The sequence below is a fragment of the Epinephelus moara genome, chromosome 3, assembly GCF_006386435.1.
Source record: "Epinephelus moara isolate mb chromosome 3, YSFRI_EMoa_1.0, whole genome shotgun sequence".
In the NCBI taxonomy this organism is placed as follows: Eukaryota; Metazoa; Chordata; class Actinopteri; order Perciformes; family Serranidae; genus Epinephelus; species Epinephelus moara.
In genome coordinates, this window is record NC_065508.1 from 10,805,662 (window position 1) to 10,822,352 (window position 16,691).

The following is a 16,691-nucleotide window of genomic DNA, read 5'->3' on the forward strand; positions in this document are numbered from 1 at the left end:
ACCTGGAAATCCAGCAGTGCATCCAGCTGGTTCTGAATGATGGGCAGAGTCTTAATCAACTTCTCTGTGTTCATGGTGCGCATCACGCCGTCAGCCCTGGTAACAGACAGCACACACACACACAGGACTCATCAGGCCTGCAGACTGATGTGTGTGTATGTGTGTAAGGAGGTCCCACTGATACACGCTCCCAGTGTGGGTTAGCAGCAAGAAACACATCAAAAGTGAGACTGTGTTCATTTTGAAATAACATATTTTCCATCTTCTCAGTTCAATACACTTCAACCTGACCAGTAGCTTATAGTAGCTGACGTTAACTACACTGTAAGTTAACTATCTTTATAGGTGAAGCTCAGTTGGCTGACTTTATGACTCTCTGACTGACTCGCTATGACTTTATGAATGACTGTTGCTAGTTGCTGCTGTTCAACTAAATAGCAAATATGTTTAAACATGCATCTAGTGCCATCTGATGAAAAGTGGAAAACAATATTCACATCCTGTTCGGATAAAAAGGCCCATAATGCCCCCTCATATACAGTATCTGAGGTGTATGTTAGTAGTGTGTGTTGAGTTTGTTACCCTCTCTTCATCTTGGTGAAGTCCACTGCTGCTAGTCTGTAAGACATGGCTTTTTCATTCAGGTAGCGGCTGTAGCGTCTGATGAAAGTTGACATGTTATACCCTGGGGAGGCACAGAGGGGGCACTGCAGTTAGAGACTAGTCACCTTGGCCTATTTTCACTCCAGGTTAAGAAGCCATAATCCCTCTCATATGAAATGGACTAACTTCTCCATGAGCAATCTGCTTTTCTCCACACTGGCCCTCGCAACGTCTGACCTTGAGATTTATTTACTCATGCAGTTTTACTTTTGAATCTAACTAAAATGGCAGCCGGTCGATTTCTTGACAACTGTTCATCCAATCAGCTTCACACTTGGCAGGAGTATTGCTGAGGACCCAAGGAACTGCAGTGTTGAGTGCGACCTCTTGAGATCTACAGGATATATTAATAGTGTGTTATATACTCACGGTGTAGTGTATTGAGAGGGAACTTCTAATAGCTGTTACACCGCTGAACAGCATGCAGGGTACAGCTCGCTCTCTATTAACAGCAGATGAATTTAAAGAGACTGAAGGTGTCTCATTGTAACAAACTGAAACAATTTAAAAATCAGACATGTGCCTCTCAGAATGAACATTTTCGTTCCTGACAATAACCTGGTCCCAAGTAGCTAGCTGTTTGCAAATCATGCATATACACAGAGGTGCAGTGTCGAGTGTGAAGTAGGGCTCTACATTAACGCCATCATTTGCAATAAACGGATATTAAAAGTGTAAACTGTTCTTGGCTAAGATTTACCCAGTAGCTGTGCTTGTGCCATGTCATCTCTCCTGTTTCCAAAACATTGCCAGAGAGCTGATGTGCTATTTGTCTTTTTTCGGCACAAGTTCCTCTCTGGCATTCCCACTTTCGTCTGCACTCTTGTCTCACTTTCCACCTGCAGTATGGCAGCACTAGTCTAATAAAGCTCACTCGCATGTGTGCAGATTCTGCCCCGTCAGACGATGCCTGACGACGAGGGCTCTGTCAAATTGGCCAGAGAGTTGTAACTGCATGACGTGTATCAGACAAAATAGCGCCTATAAACAGAATTTAATTCAATATGTTGTTAACTGTATTCAAAGTGTAATATCACATCTTTTGTCATGTATTTATGGAAACTGGTATGATAATAAAGAATTTTTATTGTGCAGCCATCATGTGAAGTTGTTTGCATGAGCAGGACTCAAGAAAGCTGTAAGCAGCAAGGCCAGGCAATCGGCCCGTTCCGAAAAGGGATTGTTCTGAACGGGTACTGAGCCAGTATATTGAATTACAAAGTCAGTGAGCATGTGTTTCCATTTTCAGTAACATTCAGCAGCTTCTTGTATCAAACAAAGGGCACATTTATCTGTAGAGTTTCAATCCTGGACTGCAGCTTCCCTCTGAAATGGGCTTATTGATAGCGTTACAGAGCTGGGGAGAGTCGGACATAAAGTCATTTTGTTAGACGTGCAGCACTGCTGAGTTTACAAACAGCCAAATAGCATTAAATCACCTTGTAGTGCAGCTTTATCTAGAAAGTTGTTGAGGTTGAAGAGCGTGTTTCTGGAGGCAAGGTACTGCATCAATCTCTGATGGAAAAAGGACAGAAGAAAGAGTTAGTGACATATCTGAGGTTCTCTGACAATGTCATGTCATGTCCATTCAGACACAGTAACAGTGTGTTTGTCTTGCAAGGAGAGGAGATCATTTGTAGACAGGAGTTGCAGCTTCATGAGCATATTTCTTGTCTCAAAGTCATGAAAGGGAAACTTTAACTTGCTCCGCTTGTTATTGAATGTCAAAGTTTACTATGATCCGATTCCAGAATCCTGTTTTAACAAGAACTACATTACTCTATAGAAATAAAGGTGCCAATACATGGGGCACTCACTGTTTAAACTCAAAACATCACGTCACTACCCGTGTTGCAAAAAACTTTCTAGTTTAAATACTTGGAGAGGGTCAGTGTACCCGCTGTAATCACTCTTTCTACTCTGAGATGCTCATCGTTTAACATGTTTGATGTTTTGGTTGCAGCTCCTGCAGTGTGAGCAAAGCGGAGTGAGGTGATTTGTCACGCCGGCCATTGAAATGTCAGCGGGATACATCATCCGTCCTTGTTGGACACGTGGAAGATACGGCTTCAATGAAACTCGCTGCAAGAGTTGGAGAGAAATTGCTACATCCTGGTGAGCGAAATGTCAGTCTCTGGATAGATCGATGACTTGAGTGAGCCGATTGGCAATCAGTCTCTCATGTTTGTGTGTGCGTGTGGAGCTGCAGAGTAGGTTGTACAGGAAATGTCTTACTTTCATCCTTTCATATAGACTTTCCTGTGTGCTCTGCTCTGATGCTTCATTAATAGTTTATCATCTTGTGCGAGGCTGCAGCTCACATTAAATTATCAATAAATCTGTGAATTGTTTCCCCTCGACAATTAAGAGATTATCTAAATTGTTGCCGAATGGTTTTTCTGTCCACTGACTAATGGAAAACTGACGAATCATCTCAGTGCTGATCGAGTGTGCTCATCCTGAAGCGGATATTCTGTAGCACATCACTCTTACTACCAACTGGACAAACCATTGCATGTAGGTGTAGGTGTGTTACAATGCATTAATCTGGATTGATTTATAGATTCAATGATCCAACATTATCCAAGCATAGATACATTTTGTCGTCTTTAAGATATGCCTTTATTTTGAAATTCCCATGATGTGTCACCAATTCCATCCAAGCGCACCTCCTTCCTAAACATTCAAACAGTGCTAGCGGCCTAGCACCAGGCAGATAATGCTAACGAGCCAAGAAAGGCACCGAGGATGTTTGCCGATATCGTCTCATATCAGTCACAGGCTACTGAGTTTAATCAAGTCAAAATCGCACCGTGGAAGACTTTGTGATATCAGCAAATATTGTGATGTTGTCCAATTAATTGATATCATACCATATCGTGATGAAACGTGATTTACACCCCTTATATTCTGATGTAACTCTCAAATAACAAGAGTGATCTAAACTGACCCACGGCTGTCAGGATATGGTAGTTTTTGCTTCATAACTGTGTATCCGAAACAAATCAAGCTAAATCCCAGTATTATGAGAACAATATTTATGAATACATTTAAAGAATCAGTTGTATTCTAAAAAGTTTTTTAACATTTTTGTTCTGTAGAGGCCACATAATACATTTTGATCTCATTCAAGCAGACTTTAATATCATCAGGGGTGATAAAGGTAGCAAAGATGCGAAGCCTTCAGGGGGGTCCAAGGTCTGAAATTATGTTAAAGTACAGTGTATTACATAGTAGCTAAAACTGTATGTGGTTTTTACTCTTTTCAGCTCTTGCTGCTGTTTGGTCAGTTAAAAGGCAGGGGTCAGATACAAAATTTATAAAAGGATTTCACAGCCACTACAAATAAAAGAAAAACTGTCACCAGGTAATTTCAATTCAGCTCTTGTCATTTTCAGTGAGCTTGGCATTTGCCCCTTTCTCAAGCGACATAATTTAACTGCTGTAACGATCATTGAATTCAACCACATCAAGTAACATATGTCAATTTTAGCTAAGCAAATGTGTTGTCTCATGATTCAGTCTCATGTCAAAATAACTCCAACAGACAATTGTTTAATTAAGTTGTGGTCGATATTATCTTGGCATAAAGAAAAGAACACATGCATCTCGTAAAAACTGATCTGATCTGACCTATTTTGGATTCATTCACTGATTTTTGCTGAAAGGTGAAAAGTTTGCACTCCTGTGTCAAGGTGAAAAGCCACTTCTGAGTCATTATGAGAATTTGAAAAAACAACCATCTTTGTCCTCTCTGGGCTTCCATATGTTGGTGTGCTCAGCTCACCTCGTTGCCGTACATCATGAGGTGGTGTGTGGTGATGAGCGCTTTGAAAACCACTATCCAGCTGTTGCTGGCTGTGCGCTCCAGCAGTGTGTCTGCCAGGTGAGGGATGCTGACGTTCAGCTCATTGGTGCAGTGGATCAGGTCTGGGGAGACAAAACATAGCATGGAAGAATCTGAGCATGCAGAGAAAACTGTAAAAGAATAAACCAATAATTAGCAGAGCAAAGACTGTAAGAACAGGTGTGTGGCCAAGAGGTAAGAGATCATCTGTAAAGTCGCAGGTTTGACTTCTATCTACCTGCCTGTTCCCTCAGTGTAAGTCACTGGATAAAAGCAGCAGCCACATGCCAATATTATCATTTATAACCTGAGAGAGCTTACAGGTTGAGTTATTAAGAATCGATAGAATGAATGAACGGCCACGATGAATGCAGTCTTATTGACTGATGCATTAATTTTGACTCGCTCAATATCAGCACACAAGTCAATAAACAAATGATTATTTAATGATACAGACTGTATGGACGGATGAATCAGAACCTGGGCTGGTTTATCACAAAATCCATTTTGTGGCTGCAGTTCAACGGTGCTACATACTTACTCCAACAAAACGCCAATAAAATATCAACTCAAAAGATGGAATGTTGCTTTCCAAGGTCAATTCAACATCAGTGAGGGATGGATACTGCTTTTTAAAGACTGTGAGATGAATAGCCTGACGGTGAATAATGAATCAGTTTTCTTCCAGAGGATCTTTGTTAGCAGTGATGGACTAAAACTGAGTTCACTCCAATGTTTGCCCACTGAGACTCGCCTCCGGAGTGTAAATTGTCTGTTCAAAGCAAATGTGGAACACATTTCAAAAGGAAAAATGGCTCAGTGTTCTGCTGCATGTCGGATTTAAAAGGTCCGACAAATGGCAAGCTGAGCGTGTGTTTTTTAAATGAAGATCTGCCAAGTTAACTCGAGAACAGAATCCATCTTTTAAAGCAACAGAGTTTTCAGTTTTATATTTACAGTGATGCGTCCTAAAAAATAATAGGTCATTCAAAATTCAGCAGTGAACGCTTAACGATCGCCTGGTGGAACAATGCCCTAAATTCTTGAAGGATTTCTCTGGCTAAAGATCAAAATGTGAAGTATGTTCGGCTTCTGTTTAATCTCAGAGATTTACGGACTCCCTTGTTAAAGAACCAAGCTTTCAGTAGCAGAAACATGCTTCATTCTTATGTGCTTATTCAGCTGTGATTCAGTTGGATTACTACAAAGAAAAGCTTGTTAATATCTTCAGTGGCAAAGATAATTATTTCTCTAAACTTGACCTTGTGTGTTTTACAGTAAAACCCTTTGTTTAAATGGACTTTTACTGCAGAGCTGCTCCGTGCAGTCTGTCCAGTGACATTTATCACAAAGTTTAAGATCTTTTCCTGGAAAAATCAATACATTTATTTCAGTATTTTGCTCTAAAAGTCCATGTTCAGACTCATAAACACAATGTTCCCTGTTTTACTGTAAAAACTTGAGATAGTGCAAATTATTTAAAACCCAAACAGGAACAGGACCTGAGCTAATGTTGTGTGAACCACATATCGTATTTAGTGAAGGAACACTGGAACAAAGTGACACAATGACATAAAAGAATTAATCACTCACAAATATGATCACATGACATGAAAAGAATCAAGTTGAGAAGTGATGGTACTTGAGTTTGACAGCAGAGCACAGCATGGTAAAGAACAGCACATCAACACGTGATGGCAAATAAAGGGACTAAATTAAAAAGGCAGATTCAGTGAGTGAAACCGCTGGGGGAGTAAGCCGAAGTGAACTTGCACTCAAAGACAGACAGAGGAGAGATTTTCCGCCGAGTTACTGTGAGAAAACTTCAAGCACGGTTCGGTTTCTGAGGCAAATCCGGGGTCTGTTTCTTCCACAGGATCAGAGGTTATCAGGGTTTATTTCAAAGCTCTGTGAAGTTTTCTGCGCCCACTGAAACACTGGATACCAAAGAGTCCCAGTTGATACCACGGTTAAATGTTTGAAGCATGTCAAAGGCACCGAAGCACCCGCAGTTCACCGCAGCTAATGTTCCAATCCTGTTCATCTTTACTTTATTTTATGTTATTTTGGAGTGTGAAAACCTCAGCAAGGCAGCTGGTAATAACTGTAACAATACTGATTAAAGTCTTCAACGACTCGTCCAACTTTGCCTGCCACGACTGTCAGACTCTCTGCTGCAATAGCGTCATGACATTTAGTCCCCTGTATTAGGGCCAAATATAAAGATCTGTGTAACTCCAAAATCTGAAAGTGGAAAGTGAAACATTTTGAATAAATATCCATGAATAGCAATGCTAACGTCATAAAAGATGATCCTTATCTGACCGCTATGAATCTGATGAGACCCCTGAAGTATCCTGGAATCACCTCTGGTTATTTCTGTTTTTATTCTACGGATTTCTTTGTTTCTCTTCTCCTAATTAAATCTCTGGGCATTAATATCAACACAGTACATGGTAATGGTAGCGTTCAGTCATGCTTTACACATTGTTAATGGTTTGTTTGTGAATTTCCTTCCTGGCTCAATAATTAATGGGACCATATTGATTTCAGCTAATTAATGTTTCCTGTCAAAAGGGAACAAACAAACCAGTAAGTTGCACAAGCAACACACTTTTTAGTCATGCTAACTGCATCGCTCTATGGATGGCAATGTCAGTGCACTACTTTGGTTCGGACTGAAATATCTCAACAACTACTGGAGGGATTACCATGAAATCTGGTGTGGACATTCATGTTTTCCTTTGAGTTAATTAACTTTTCACTGAACTTTTCATCTGGCACCATCATCAGTTTAATTTGTCCTGTACTTTTGGTTTCCATCAGCCTCAGCTGTACTTCTTATGCCTTACACCAAATGACAATTTCACTGCCGCAGACACATTTCCAATGTCAGAATAAAATCCTGAGTTTTACTCCAGTTGGTGCTGTCTGTTGTGACCTCAATCATTTGGTGTAAGGTGGTCGTCTTGACGTTCCCACGAAATCAAGCATGTTTAATATTATATAAAGTTTTCCGTCTTCATTCATACAAATACTGGAGTTCACTGATGTGAACATTGCCAACAACCAATTGCTCCACTCTCTTTAGCACCAAACAAGAAGCAGCAAACTAGGTGGACGGTAAACATGAAGGGGATGCCAGGGAGGCGTAAGAACGTAAACAAGTCTCGGTTCTCTTGTACCGTGGAAAAGGAGGAGAAAATAAACAGTGGAGTGAGCAAGAGTCCGTGTTTAATTTGGCGTATATCTGATCCACCAACAAACACACTTATTTTAGTGAGAAATCTTATTTTTTTTAAACGGTTCGCCTCTCATTCCCACGGCCTCCTTCCACTAAAATAGTACAGCTAACCAATGGAGGGTGGTAGCGAGTTGAGTCAAGAAAATCCAAAATGTAAAGTTTGCACACAAATACAGTTTATCTTTATGGATTATACTGATGTAGAATTAACAAGAATACTGTCCACATATGACACCTGTTATCTTGTTTATAGAGTTATGTGTTTTGCGGATACGTAAGGAACTGTTAATATATCAAATTTCTTAAAGGGACATTTGGTGTACTATGTTCCGCCAGGAGCAGGATGGGATATAATCTCAAAATGAATCTAGTTGTAGTTTTAAAAATAGTGACCCTGCAAGGTCCTCAGACTTTGCAAAATCTTAGTGTTTGACTAAAGATTCAAACAGTCTTTAGATGTAAGAGGGTGTCAGATTTTAGTCTTTAAAATGTCTTCAAGTCCTCTAGTGTATGGTAGGCTTAAGTCTCAAATGTTAGCATGCTAACATGCTAAACTAAGAAGGTGAACACAGTTTCACACCTTGTCTATTTTTGCTGCATGGTGGCTGTAACAAACATGCAGGTCAGTGGCATTTATAATTTCTGTAACACAAGTATAAAGTTAATTGTTAAGTTAGGTAATTTAATTTACGCTCATCCAAGGAGGTTATGTTTTTGTTCTGGTTTGTCTGATTGTCAGCGGGATTATGGAAAAACTACTGGCCTGACTTTCATGGAACTTAGTGGTAGGGTGTAGCATGGGCCAAGGAACAAATACGATTCTGGAGCAGATCCAAATCACAGGGAAAATACACAAAATATTTTTTACTTTCATTAAAAGTACAATAAACTGCGTTTGACCTTGGTGGAATAACTGCCAAACATCTTGAAATACAGTATATGGTAGTAAAGTTCAGATGTATTACAGAAATACAATGACTCCATATCACCATACACATTCATGGGTACCAGTAATCCTCTGTGGTAGCTTACACATGTACTTGCTCAAACTTGGTTTCATGGAGAACTGCCACAATTAACAACACTTTTCTCTCAAACTAAGGCGCAGCTGTAGAAACATAAATACACACATATAATCCAACTAATAATACTGTAACGCACATCCAAATGTGAACTGTCCGTGACAAACTCCATCAGAGATATTAAGGGAAAATGTTCAATCCTTATGCTTCACAAGAAAAAAAAACAGTGTTATTGGCCCTAGTTTATAAGTACATAATAAATGCACAGCTGAGATGATGAGGCTTCAGAAAGGCTCAACCAAATTGTGACTTTATTCTAACACTTTTGGGAATATGTTGAAACATATATAATAGTTGTGCTTGCAGATTTCCATATAAAAGTCTAGAACATTGGCCTTGGCGGAGGTCTGCATGTGCTCTCTGTGTGCCCTTCTAGTTTCAGTTATGGAGAATTGTTGAATTTTTAAGCTAATTAAAAGCTAATAGTGTGTGCAAATTGGCGAGCTTCACATGTCAGCTGCAATATTTTATGCTTAAGTGAGTTTAAATGCTTATCATCAGGCGATATTGTTAATTGCAGTGGAGATACTGATATGCATTCTTATAAGGAAGTATTTAAATCTGCAGCTGGACTGTATTTATGTGACTTGTTCTTGTTTTTGCGGCAGTATGTTGGATTAGACACAATAAATTAAGAGAATAGTGAAAAAACACTCCAGCCTCCAGCCTTAGGCCTTTATTGAACGCTGATGTTAGCATTTAGCTCAGAGCAGCACTGTGGCTAAGTACAGCCTCACAGAGCTGCTAGCATGGCTCATTTAAAAACATTACCTTTCGCAGAGTAACAGCAAAGCACTCATGCTTCTACTTGAGTATAATCACACCTGAGTAATAGAGCTTCTTTAGTCAAATACTTCCATGTTGAGTTTGGCTGCATGTATTCCTTTGGGTGATAATACATCAGCTAGGATTTAATTATCGACAGGTGACAATGTAGATAGCCAGAGGGAGGTGATGAAATATTGACTGCCAAGTGGGATGTTTGATAAAGTGCAGTCCAGGTAGGAAATAATGTACATCAGTACCACAATTAGAAATAAGATTTAGAATAACAGCGTACACACATTAATACAGAGAACAAGATGACAACATGATGTCATCGAGTCATTTCACAGCATTAGTAATGCTAGTTAGGGTCAAATATAAAGCCAAGGCAGCTGTGACTGGTGGGACTTGTATTAAAATCTTTATTGAAGATGTTTTACGACTTTGGCTTTGGATAAAGTGAGTCATTTCAGGACCTGAAATTGCAATGCAAGATAGGGTCATTATAACTGACACACAGATGTGGGAGTAACTGTGTGGGGGTATCCATTCATGCTGTGTCCCGTCAGACTGGCTGTGAGTCAAAGCCACAGCATCTATTGTAGTTTCCTTCGTCTGTTGTCATGTCATCTTCCTCTCAATGTCACTTAATTTGGCTAAAAGGCAAAAAAAAAATGTGACCACCGAGGAGCAAAAGCCCGTGATCATTCTCAACACGTTTTGTTGCTTTTGCAAACATCTACCGCACGTCACTATCACAGCCCCGACACACAACCGAATAAATCAATCCCTGAATAACACGGCTAACTGTGCTTTCAGGTCAGAAGGTCATTTTTGGCCTGATTACTATTCTGTGTGTGATGAATCTGGTTTCTATCGCCACTCTCTGCTATCTCAGCCATGCAGAGTACTGCCTGGTGAAAGTGAAAACCCATTACTCTGTCTGTCATGCTCATCATTTGCTGTGGGGCAGTAAATAATCAACACTGGCCGTTTATGTCACCAACCAGTCTGTCAAGGTCATGACACTGTAAGAGAAAAAATGCCAATAAGACCTGAATGAATGGCTTCAATGGCCAGCATTGCATTTGATATAGCATGCATTACATTTGGAGAAATGGCACAGCAGTTTATCTTTTCTTTTCACTGTGCCTGGCACGGATTGATGGATAACAAGTTGAGTATATTTTAAAGGTAATTGAAATGTCCTCTGTATTTATCAAACCTCTCAGATTAGATAAAATGATCCGGAATCACTGCCTAGGTTCTTTCTTTTCTATCCAAACAGAATAACGTTGCCTAAGTAAATTAGCTCCAGTGGAAATAACATTAAATTACATTAAAATTAAAATACCTTAATATGGATATTGAAGCACCCATAGTCAGTCCTTCAATATCCATATTAAGGTATTTTAATATGGATATTGAAGCACCCATAGTCAGTCCTTCAATATCCATATTAAAATACCTTAATATGGATATTGAAGGACTGACTATGGGTGCTTTCACAAAATATTTACACAATGAGCTTTTTCAAAAGTAATCATTGGTAATATGGATATAATGACTAAGTTGGTAAAAGCAAATAATAGAACAGAACTAGTGAGAAAATTACACCACTTTACTGTCATGCAGCCTTTAAAAGCAGGGAAAGACAACACTTACGATACCACAATACAACCCAGTCGCCAGAAAATTTGTCGGCATTGTATGTTTCTGTAAACCACGGTTATGTTACATTTGTACATTATGAAGCGACCACATTAAACTTTACATTTCTTTAAATTTCAACAGCGCTGCTGTTAATGTGTGGTTATATTTAAGCACGAAAACCAATTGGGCATGGTTGGGGAAAGATCATGTTTGGGCTTAGAAAACATTTTGGCAGCACAATCACTGCTGGAGAAGCTGTCAGTGTCTTGGTAAATAACAACCACCATGTCTCGTTGAAACACAAAAGCTTTTCATGGCATTACCACAGCAGGAAAAGAAGCAATGTCTTGGGGGGGAAAGCAGAAACCGCTTTTCGTGGCACTGTCCCGGCAGAAAATGTCTCAGTAAAAAAACAAACACATTTTGTGGCACAGTGCCCGGTGGACAACAACGGCAACAGGTCGCTGAAGATGATATGTATGAAACGTACAAATGTAACATATTTGTGGTTTGCAGAAACGTACAATGCCAACATGTTCTTCTTCCAACTGGCCTGTATGATATGCAATATGATTTCTAGTCTCATATCACGATATCAATACCATATCTATATATTGTCCAACCCTACCAGCAGCCTCTGTTTGGTTATATGTTGTTCCTTTAAGCTTATTCTGTGACCCACAGTGTCATTCCTGCTGAGGGCTGCACCCCTCCGTTACTTCAAAACAGACCAAGTGCCACTTTTAATGACCCTGTCTGACCAGGCAGGCTGAATAAGAAGAGACTCCAGTGGTGGTCGGGGTGAATTGCACAAGAACAGCGTGGGTTACACACGTACCTGAACTCTCAGACCTGAGATCGACCCACAGTCTCGTACAGCTGACTCATCAGAAGCTCCTTTTAGAGCGGTTGAGTTCATGGCCTTATCTCTACATTCTTTATTCACTTCCCCACCACGGTCCTCTCAGCCAGTCGAGGGATTACTGTAGATCCACTGACCTCCTGATCACAAACACACACACCCTTCCTGCATCTATCCCTTCACCTTCAAAGTGCAGCATGTGCACTCAGTAAAATGCCAGAGTTGTATGTTATATCATGTCCTGGACAGAGAAGAGGGGCCCCTCGAGCAGGAAATAGAAAGTGTTTTATTGTGAAAGCTAGCTGTGTCTATTAGAACAGCTGCATCTGAATGGCTCAAGTACAAAACATTCATTCAGCTAAAAATTCAATTCAAGCTTCCAGGGGGGTGAATTGAGCCAGGCCTTCAGTTTCTGCTTTGGCATGGAGCTTTTTATTCCGCTAATGATCAGAATCAGGACCGTATCAGAACAAAAAAATTGCCTCATGTAACCACCTTGACCGCAATGAACCCTCCCTTTCTGAGGGAAACTTCATTGTCCTTGAGAGGGGCGGTACAAACTTTTTTTTTATAATCCATTTGACGAATGAAAATTTGTCATGTAAATGCTCCAGATCTATTTTGGGAATATCTGCTCTCACCCTTGAGTTAAGTGACATTTACTAGTTTCTGAGAGACTCCCACTCATGGCAGGGGCTGAAGGTGGACGACCTTCTACCATTTAATAACTGCAGGGGCACTGTGTTCTTATAAAACTGTGGTTCTGGGAAGCACAATAATAAACCACTAATGGTGCCAATCACTTGATGCCCTTTAACTGAGTATTTCCTTTATAATTAAACTTCATTTGGACTCATTAGCCTGCTTGATTATCTTGTGAAATTAAAAACGTAATCACAGTCATTGTTGGCTAATGTACCTGTGATAAATCCTCTATCTTTACCAGCCAAAATATAAACCCTCGCAAATGGTTACAGCAGTAAAACCACTGAAAAATGTAAATAAGTGATGGTCAGCATCAAGATCAGATTTGTATGACATCAAAGCAGCAGTAATTACTGGATGTCAAGAGTCACAAAAGAGCTTTTTTTTCCTGAGCGGGTTTGTGAACCTTCTCAGACACCCCCACCGGGTGTTTTTCTGCTTTAATGGCCTTTTTAGTAGGGCAAAGCGATATAGCTCTAATTTAGATGTATTGTGTTGAGGCGCCCGGTGGCACATCTTGTGAGGGAGCCCAGAATTCCCAGTGTCACCTCTGCTGTGGACATGACTGATTAATCCACTGCCAAACTTGCCGGCTGACTGGCCGGGTGTGTGGCTGGATGACTGACTCTCAGGCTGTTTGGCTACCTGCCTCGTCGTTTCTCTCAGACTGATTTCCTCTTGATTAGCCATCTTGCTATTCGCCCCCGTCTGTGTCTGTCTGTCTGTCTGTTGTAGCTGATTGTGAGTCTGACTGGCAGCACCATTGATTACCCATGCTCCCCATCGATCACGTCAAGTAATTATAGCGAGGCAGAAAAGCCACCTAACCTAATAATCACTGGTACAATCTACATGTGAGGAATCCTCCCTCGGCCTCCATGTGTATATAATTGCTGCAGTTTGCACACACAGCTCATTAGCAGAATGTGGAGATAAAGAGTCTGTCTGCTTAAACGCCTCATCCTACACCCACCAGCCAGGGCTGTACAGTACACACACACTCTGCTCCTCCAGCACCTCAGCACTGACAGCAGCACCACATCCATTAATGACAATAATGCACCAGAGGACATGACAGTGAACTTGAAAGTGAGAATGTGGAAATGAAGGGAAAATGTTGGTGTTGCTGGAGACACAACGCACATTTGGTGCTGAAGTGTCTCCAGAAGATGTGGTGCTGCCGCTGATAGTGGCGTTAATAATGGATAGGCCTACACTGTAAAAGCGGCTGGTTGCAAAATGATTAGCCCATACCAGAGTGGCCTATTTCCCCTGAATGACATGCACAGATTGTACCTGGCTGTTTGCCCCCACTCCCTCGCCTTGCATCCCAAATTTACTGCTCACATTAATAGCCAGATGCATTGTTGCTTGCTGCGTAAATCCCATTTAAATCTAAGGGAATGTAATGGTGTCTAATTAAAGAGGCTGCAAACATAACCGGGCCGGATGAGGGGGGGGGGGGGGGGGGTAACAGATGCTGTTTATACAAGCTATCCTTTGTGAGGAAAGATGCATGCAGGCTATCTCTACAGTAAGCAGTGATGGCATGCTTAACCTACAGTCAAGGTGTTTCTTCTTGGGTCCGCTGACTTCATGCGTCGTGGCCTTGCAGACGGCTTTGCTGATGGCAGACCCGGTCATGCTGTGCTGCGCGGCGGCGATCCGGTCCGTCAAAGACTGTCCCGACATGTTACTGAGGAGGAGGTGGCGGTGGTGGAGGTGGCGGTGGTGGAAGAGGAGGCAGGCGGAGTGATGGTCGAGGAGTCCGGGTGGGGGGAACCGGGGAGGACGATCAAAATGTCTTTAGAGGCAGGGAGGAGGGTAGTGCCCTCTGCGAGAATCGGCCGTCTGAGCAGGAGGAGGAGGAGGAGGAGGACAGCAGCAGCAGCGTACACCGACGAGGATCCGGTGGGAGAATTCATGCGGCGGCCAAATACAACATAAGACGATCACATCCAGGGAACAATTTAATATTCAGTCGAAGGCATCAGCATGACCCAGCTGCAGAAATAACACATGTAAAAATCTGTATAATTAAGAGCGGCCTGCATCAAAAGTAGGCTCCTATAATAAAATAAGACAGAGTACAGTAAGCTGTGATGTATCCCTGAGATGCCGGCGGGATGAGCCTGTACGAGGGCTGAATCCGAAATAAAGATAATCGAAAACACTACCGCTGATTATGATCAGATCTATGCGGCATCCCCTATGACTGTAGACTCATTTTTCAAAGCCGATATAAAACACCATTGTCCTTTCCCTTTTTCCTCCTCTTCCTCGTCCGGTGTCTCCTCTGAAGCTACGCGCAGATCCGACCGCAAACACCTCTCTGATCCACACAGCACCCCGCGCTGGCTGCATCTAACCTCAGCCGCTTTGATTATTTATTTTTATATATCCCCCCCAGTCTTTTTAATCTTCTTACAAAAGGGTGTATATCTCTGTGTGTTGAGGTTGCCGATAGGCCAATTCCGATTTTTTTTTCCTCCCCCCCCCCCCCCCCCCAGTCAAACTTGTGTGTAAAATGGCAGTACATGAATCAGGTGACTGGGAAAGGAGGGCGATTGGGCTACTTGTGCGGGTCTGGGGAGGGCATCTTAAAGCAGAAGGCCGCCCCCGGTTTTTTAAGGCAAGGGGAGGCATCAGCTGGTTCATCACCTTGGTGCATGTGGAGGGCTCAAGAGTGTGATGTGCAAACTCTCCCAGATTACCTGCCGTCCAATGAAATGGAGACACATAGGGGGGGAAATCCATGATAACATCAGCACAAGATGTGTCGTTTGTGTGATGCTGCAGTGTGATTCCTGCTGTCTTAAGACTGAAAACGTGTGTGTGGTGTGATCCTCATGTAGTCTATTTTATAGCCTAGTGATTGTCATGGCATTACAGCAGCCATAGGTGTAGATATCAGGGGGACCACAGGGGGCATGTCCCCCTCATCATTTAACACGTGCATTTGTTCCCCCCTTTAAAACATGAAAGTAGCAAAGGACTTTTATTTTGGCAAAATTAAAGACATCCTACACATTAAAGTGTTGCAGAAAAGCCACAAATTGACAAATCTGTGCGTAAAAATTAACCAGAATGCAAGAAATTAAGTGTTTGACACTAGCCGATTTCACATATGAGCTCCAGAGAATCAGGTCCGGTCATTGTCTGAACTTTATTTTCACACAAGTAGCACACAGCAGGAGATTGTCTGTGTCAGAAGCGTTCTCACCTATAAATACTCCCATTTGGTTTAGGTGAGGGGTGGCACCTGGGTAGAGCGTGCTAGAGGCAAGGCAGGACATGACGCAGATGACACCCCAGTCACATAGCTGGTTCGTAATTTGGTCATAAACAAAGAGCCTCTTGCCATTCCTTGAATTTGTCTGACAGTTTTGTTTTCAGCCCTTACCTACAGAAGTCTCAAATCTCGTCATCTCTCCAGTTAGACATTTTCATTGCCGTCTTTGTGTACTTGACCCTTCTCCTTCACTCGCGGATGTTTGTTTGTTTCCAGTTATCCATGAGCTGCACGATAGAAACTTCATCCACATGATTTGCTCATGGTGATTTCTCCCGACAATTACCTGCTCTATTCACACATGGCCTCAATCGGACATCACACAGACTTTGTATCGGGGAACTGGCAGGGTGAAGTCCGTTTAATGTCCGATCCAACTGATAAGGTCATTTGCGTTCTCACATTCAGCTCCTCAGGATAATGTTTAGATAATTTCAGATTTGCTACTCTTAATTTTCTGGCAGAGAACCCCCAAACTTCCTGTTTCATATGTGTCCCCCCCAATGTTAAAATGAAACCCATGCCCTTGACAGTAGCATAGTAGCAGTAGCGTTCCTATATGATATCAGTGTGCCGAT

The 16,691-nt window shown here is 41.7% G+C and overlaps 2 protein-coding genes across 3 annotated transcripts in view; both read right to left on the minus strand.

Annotated features, from left to right (window-relative positions):
• LOC126388218 (phosphatidylinositol-binding clathrin assembly protein-like) overlaps positions 1-15,213 on the minus strand; it is a 36,246-nt gene extending 21,033 nt beyond the window's left edge. For both annotated transcript variants that reach the window (XM_050041199.1, XM_050041200.1), the window contains exons 1-5: positions 14,384-15,213; positions 4,451-4,593; positions 2,103-2,178; positions 583-685; positions 3-96 (exon numbers count right to left, since the gene is read on the minus strand). In XM_050041199.1, coding sequence (XP_049897156.1) covers positions 3-96; positions 583-685; positions 2,103-2,178; positions 4,451-4,593; positions 14,384-14,513 — 546 coding nt within the window. In that variant the 5' untranslated portion in view covers positions 14,514-15,213. The remainder of the gene's footprint in view (positions 1-2; positions 97-582; positions 686-2,102; positions 2,179-4,450; positions 4,594-14,383) is intronic.
• Positions 1-16,691, minus strand: part of snx12 (sorting nexin 12) — a 78,273-nt gene that overhangs the window by 9,695 nt on the left and 51,887 nt on the right. The gene's annotated exons all lie outside the window — the stretch shown is intronic.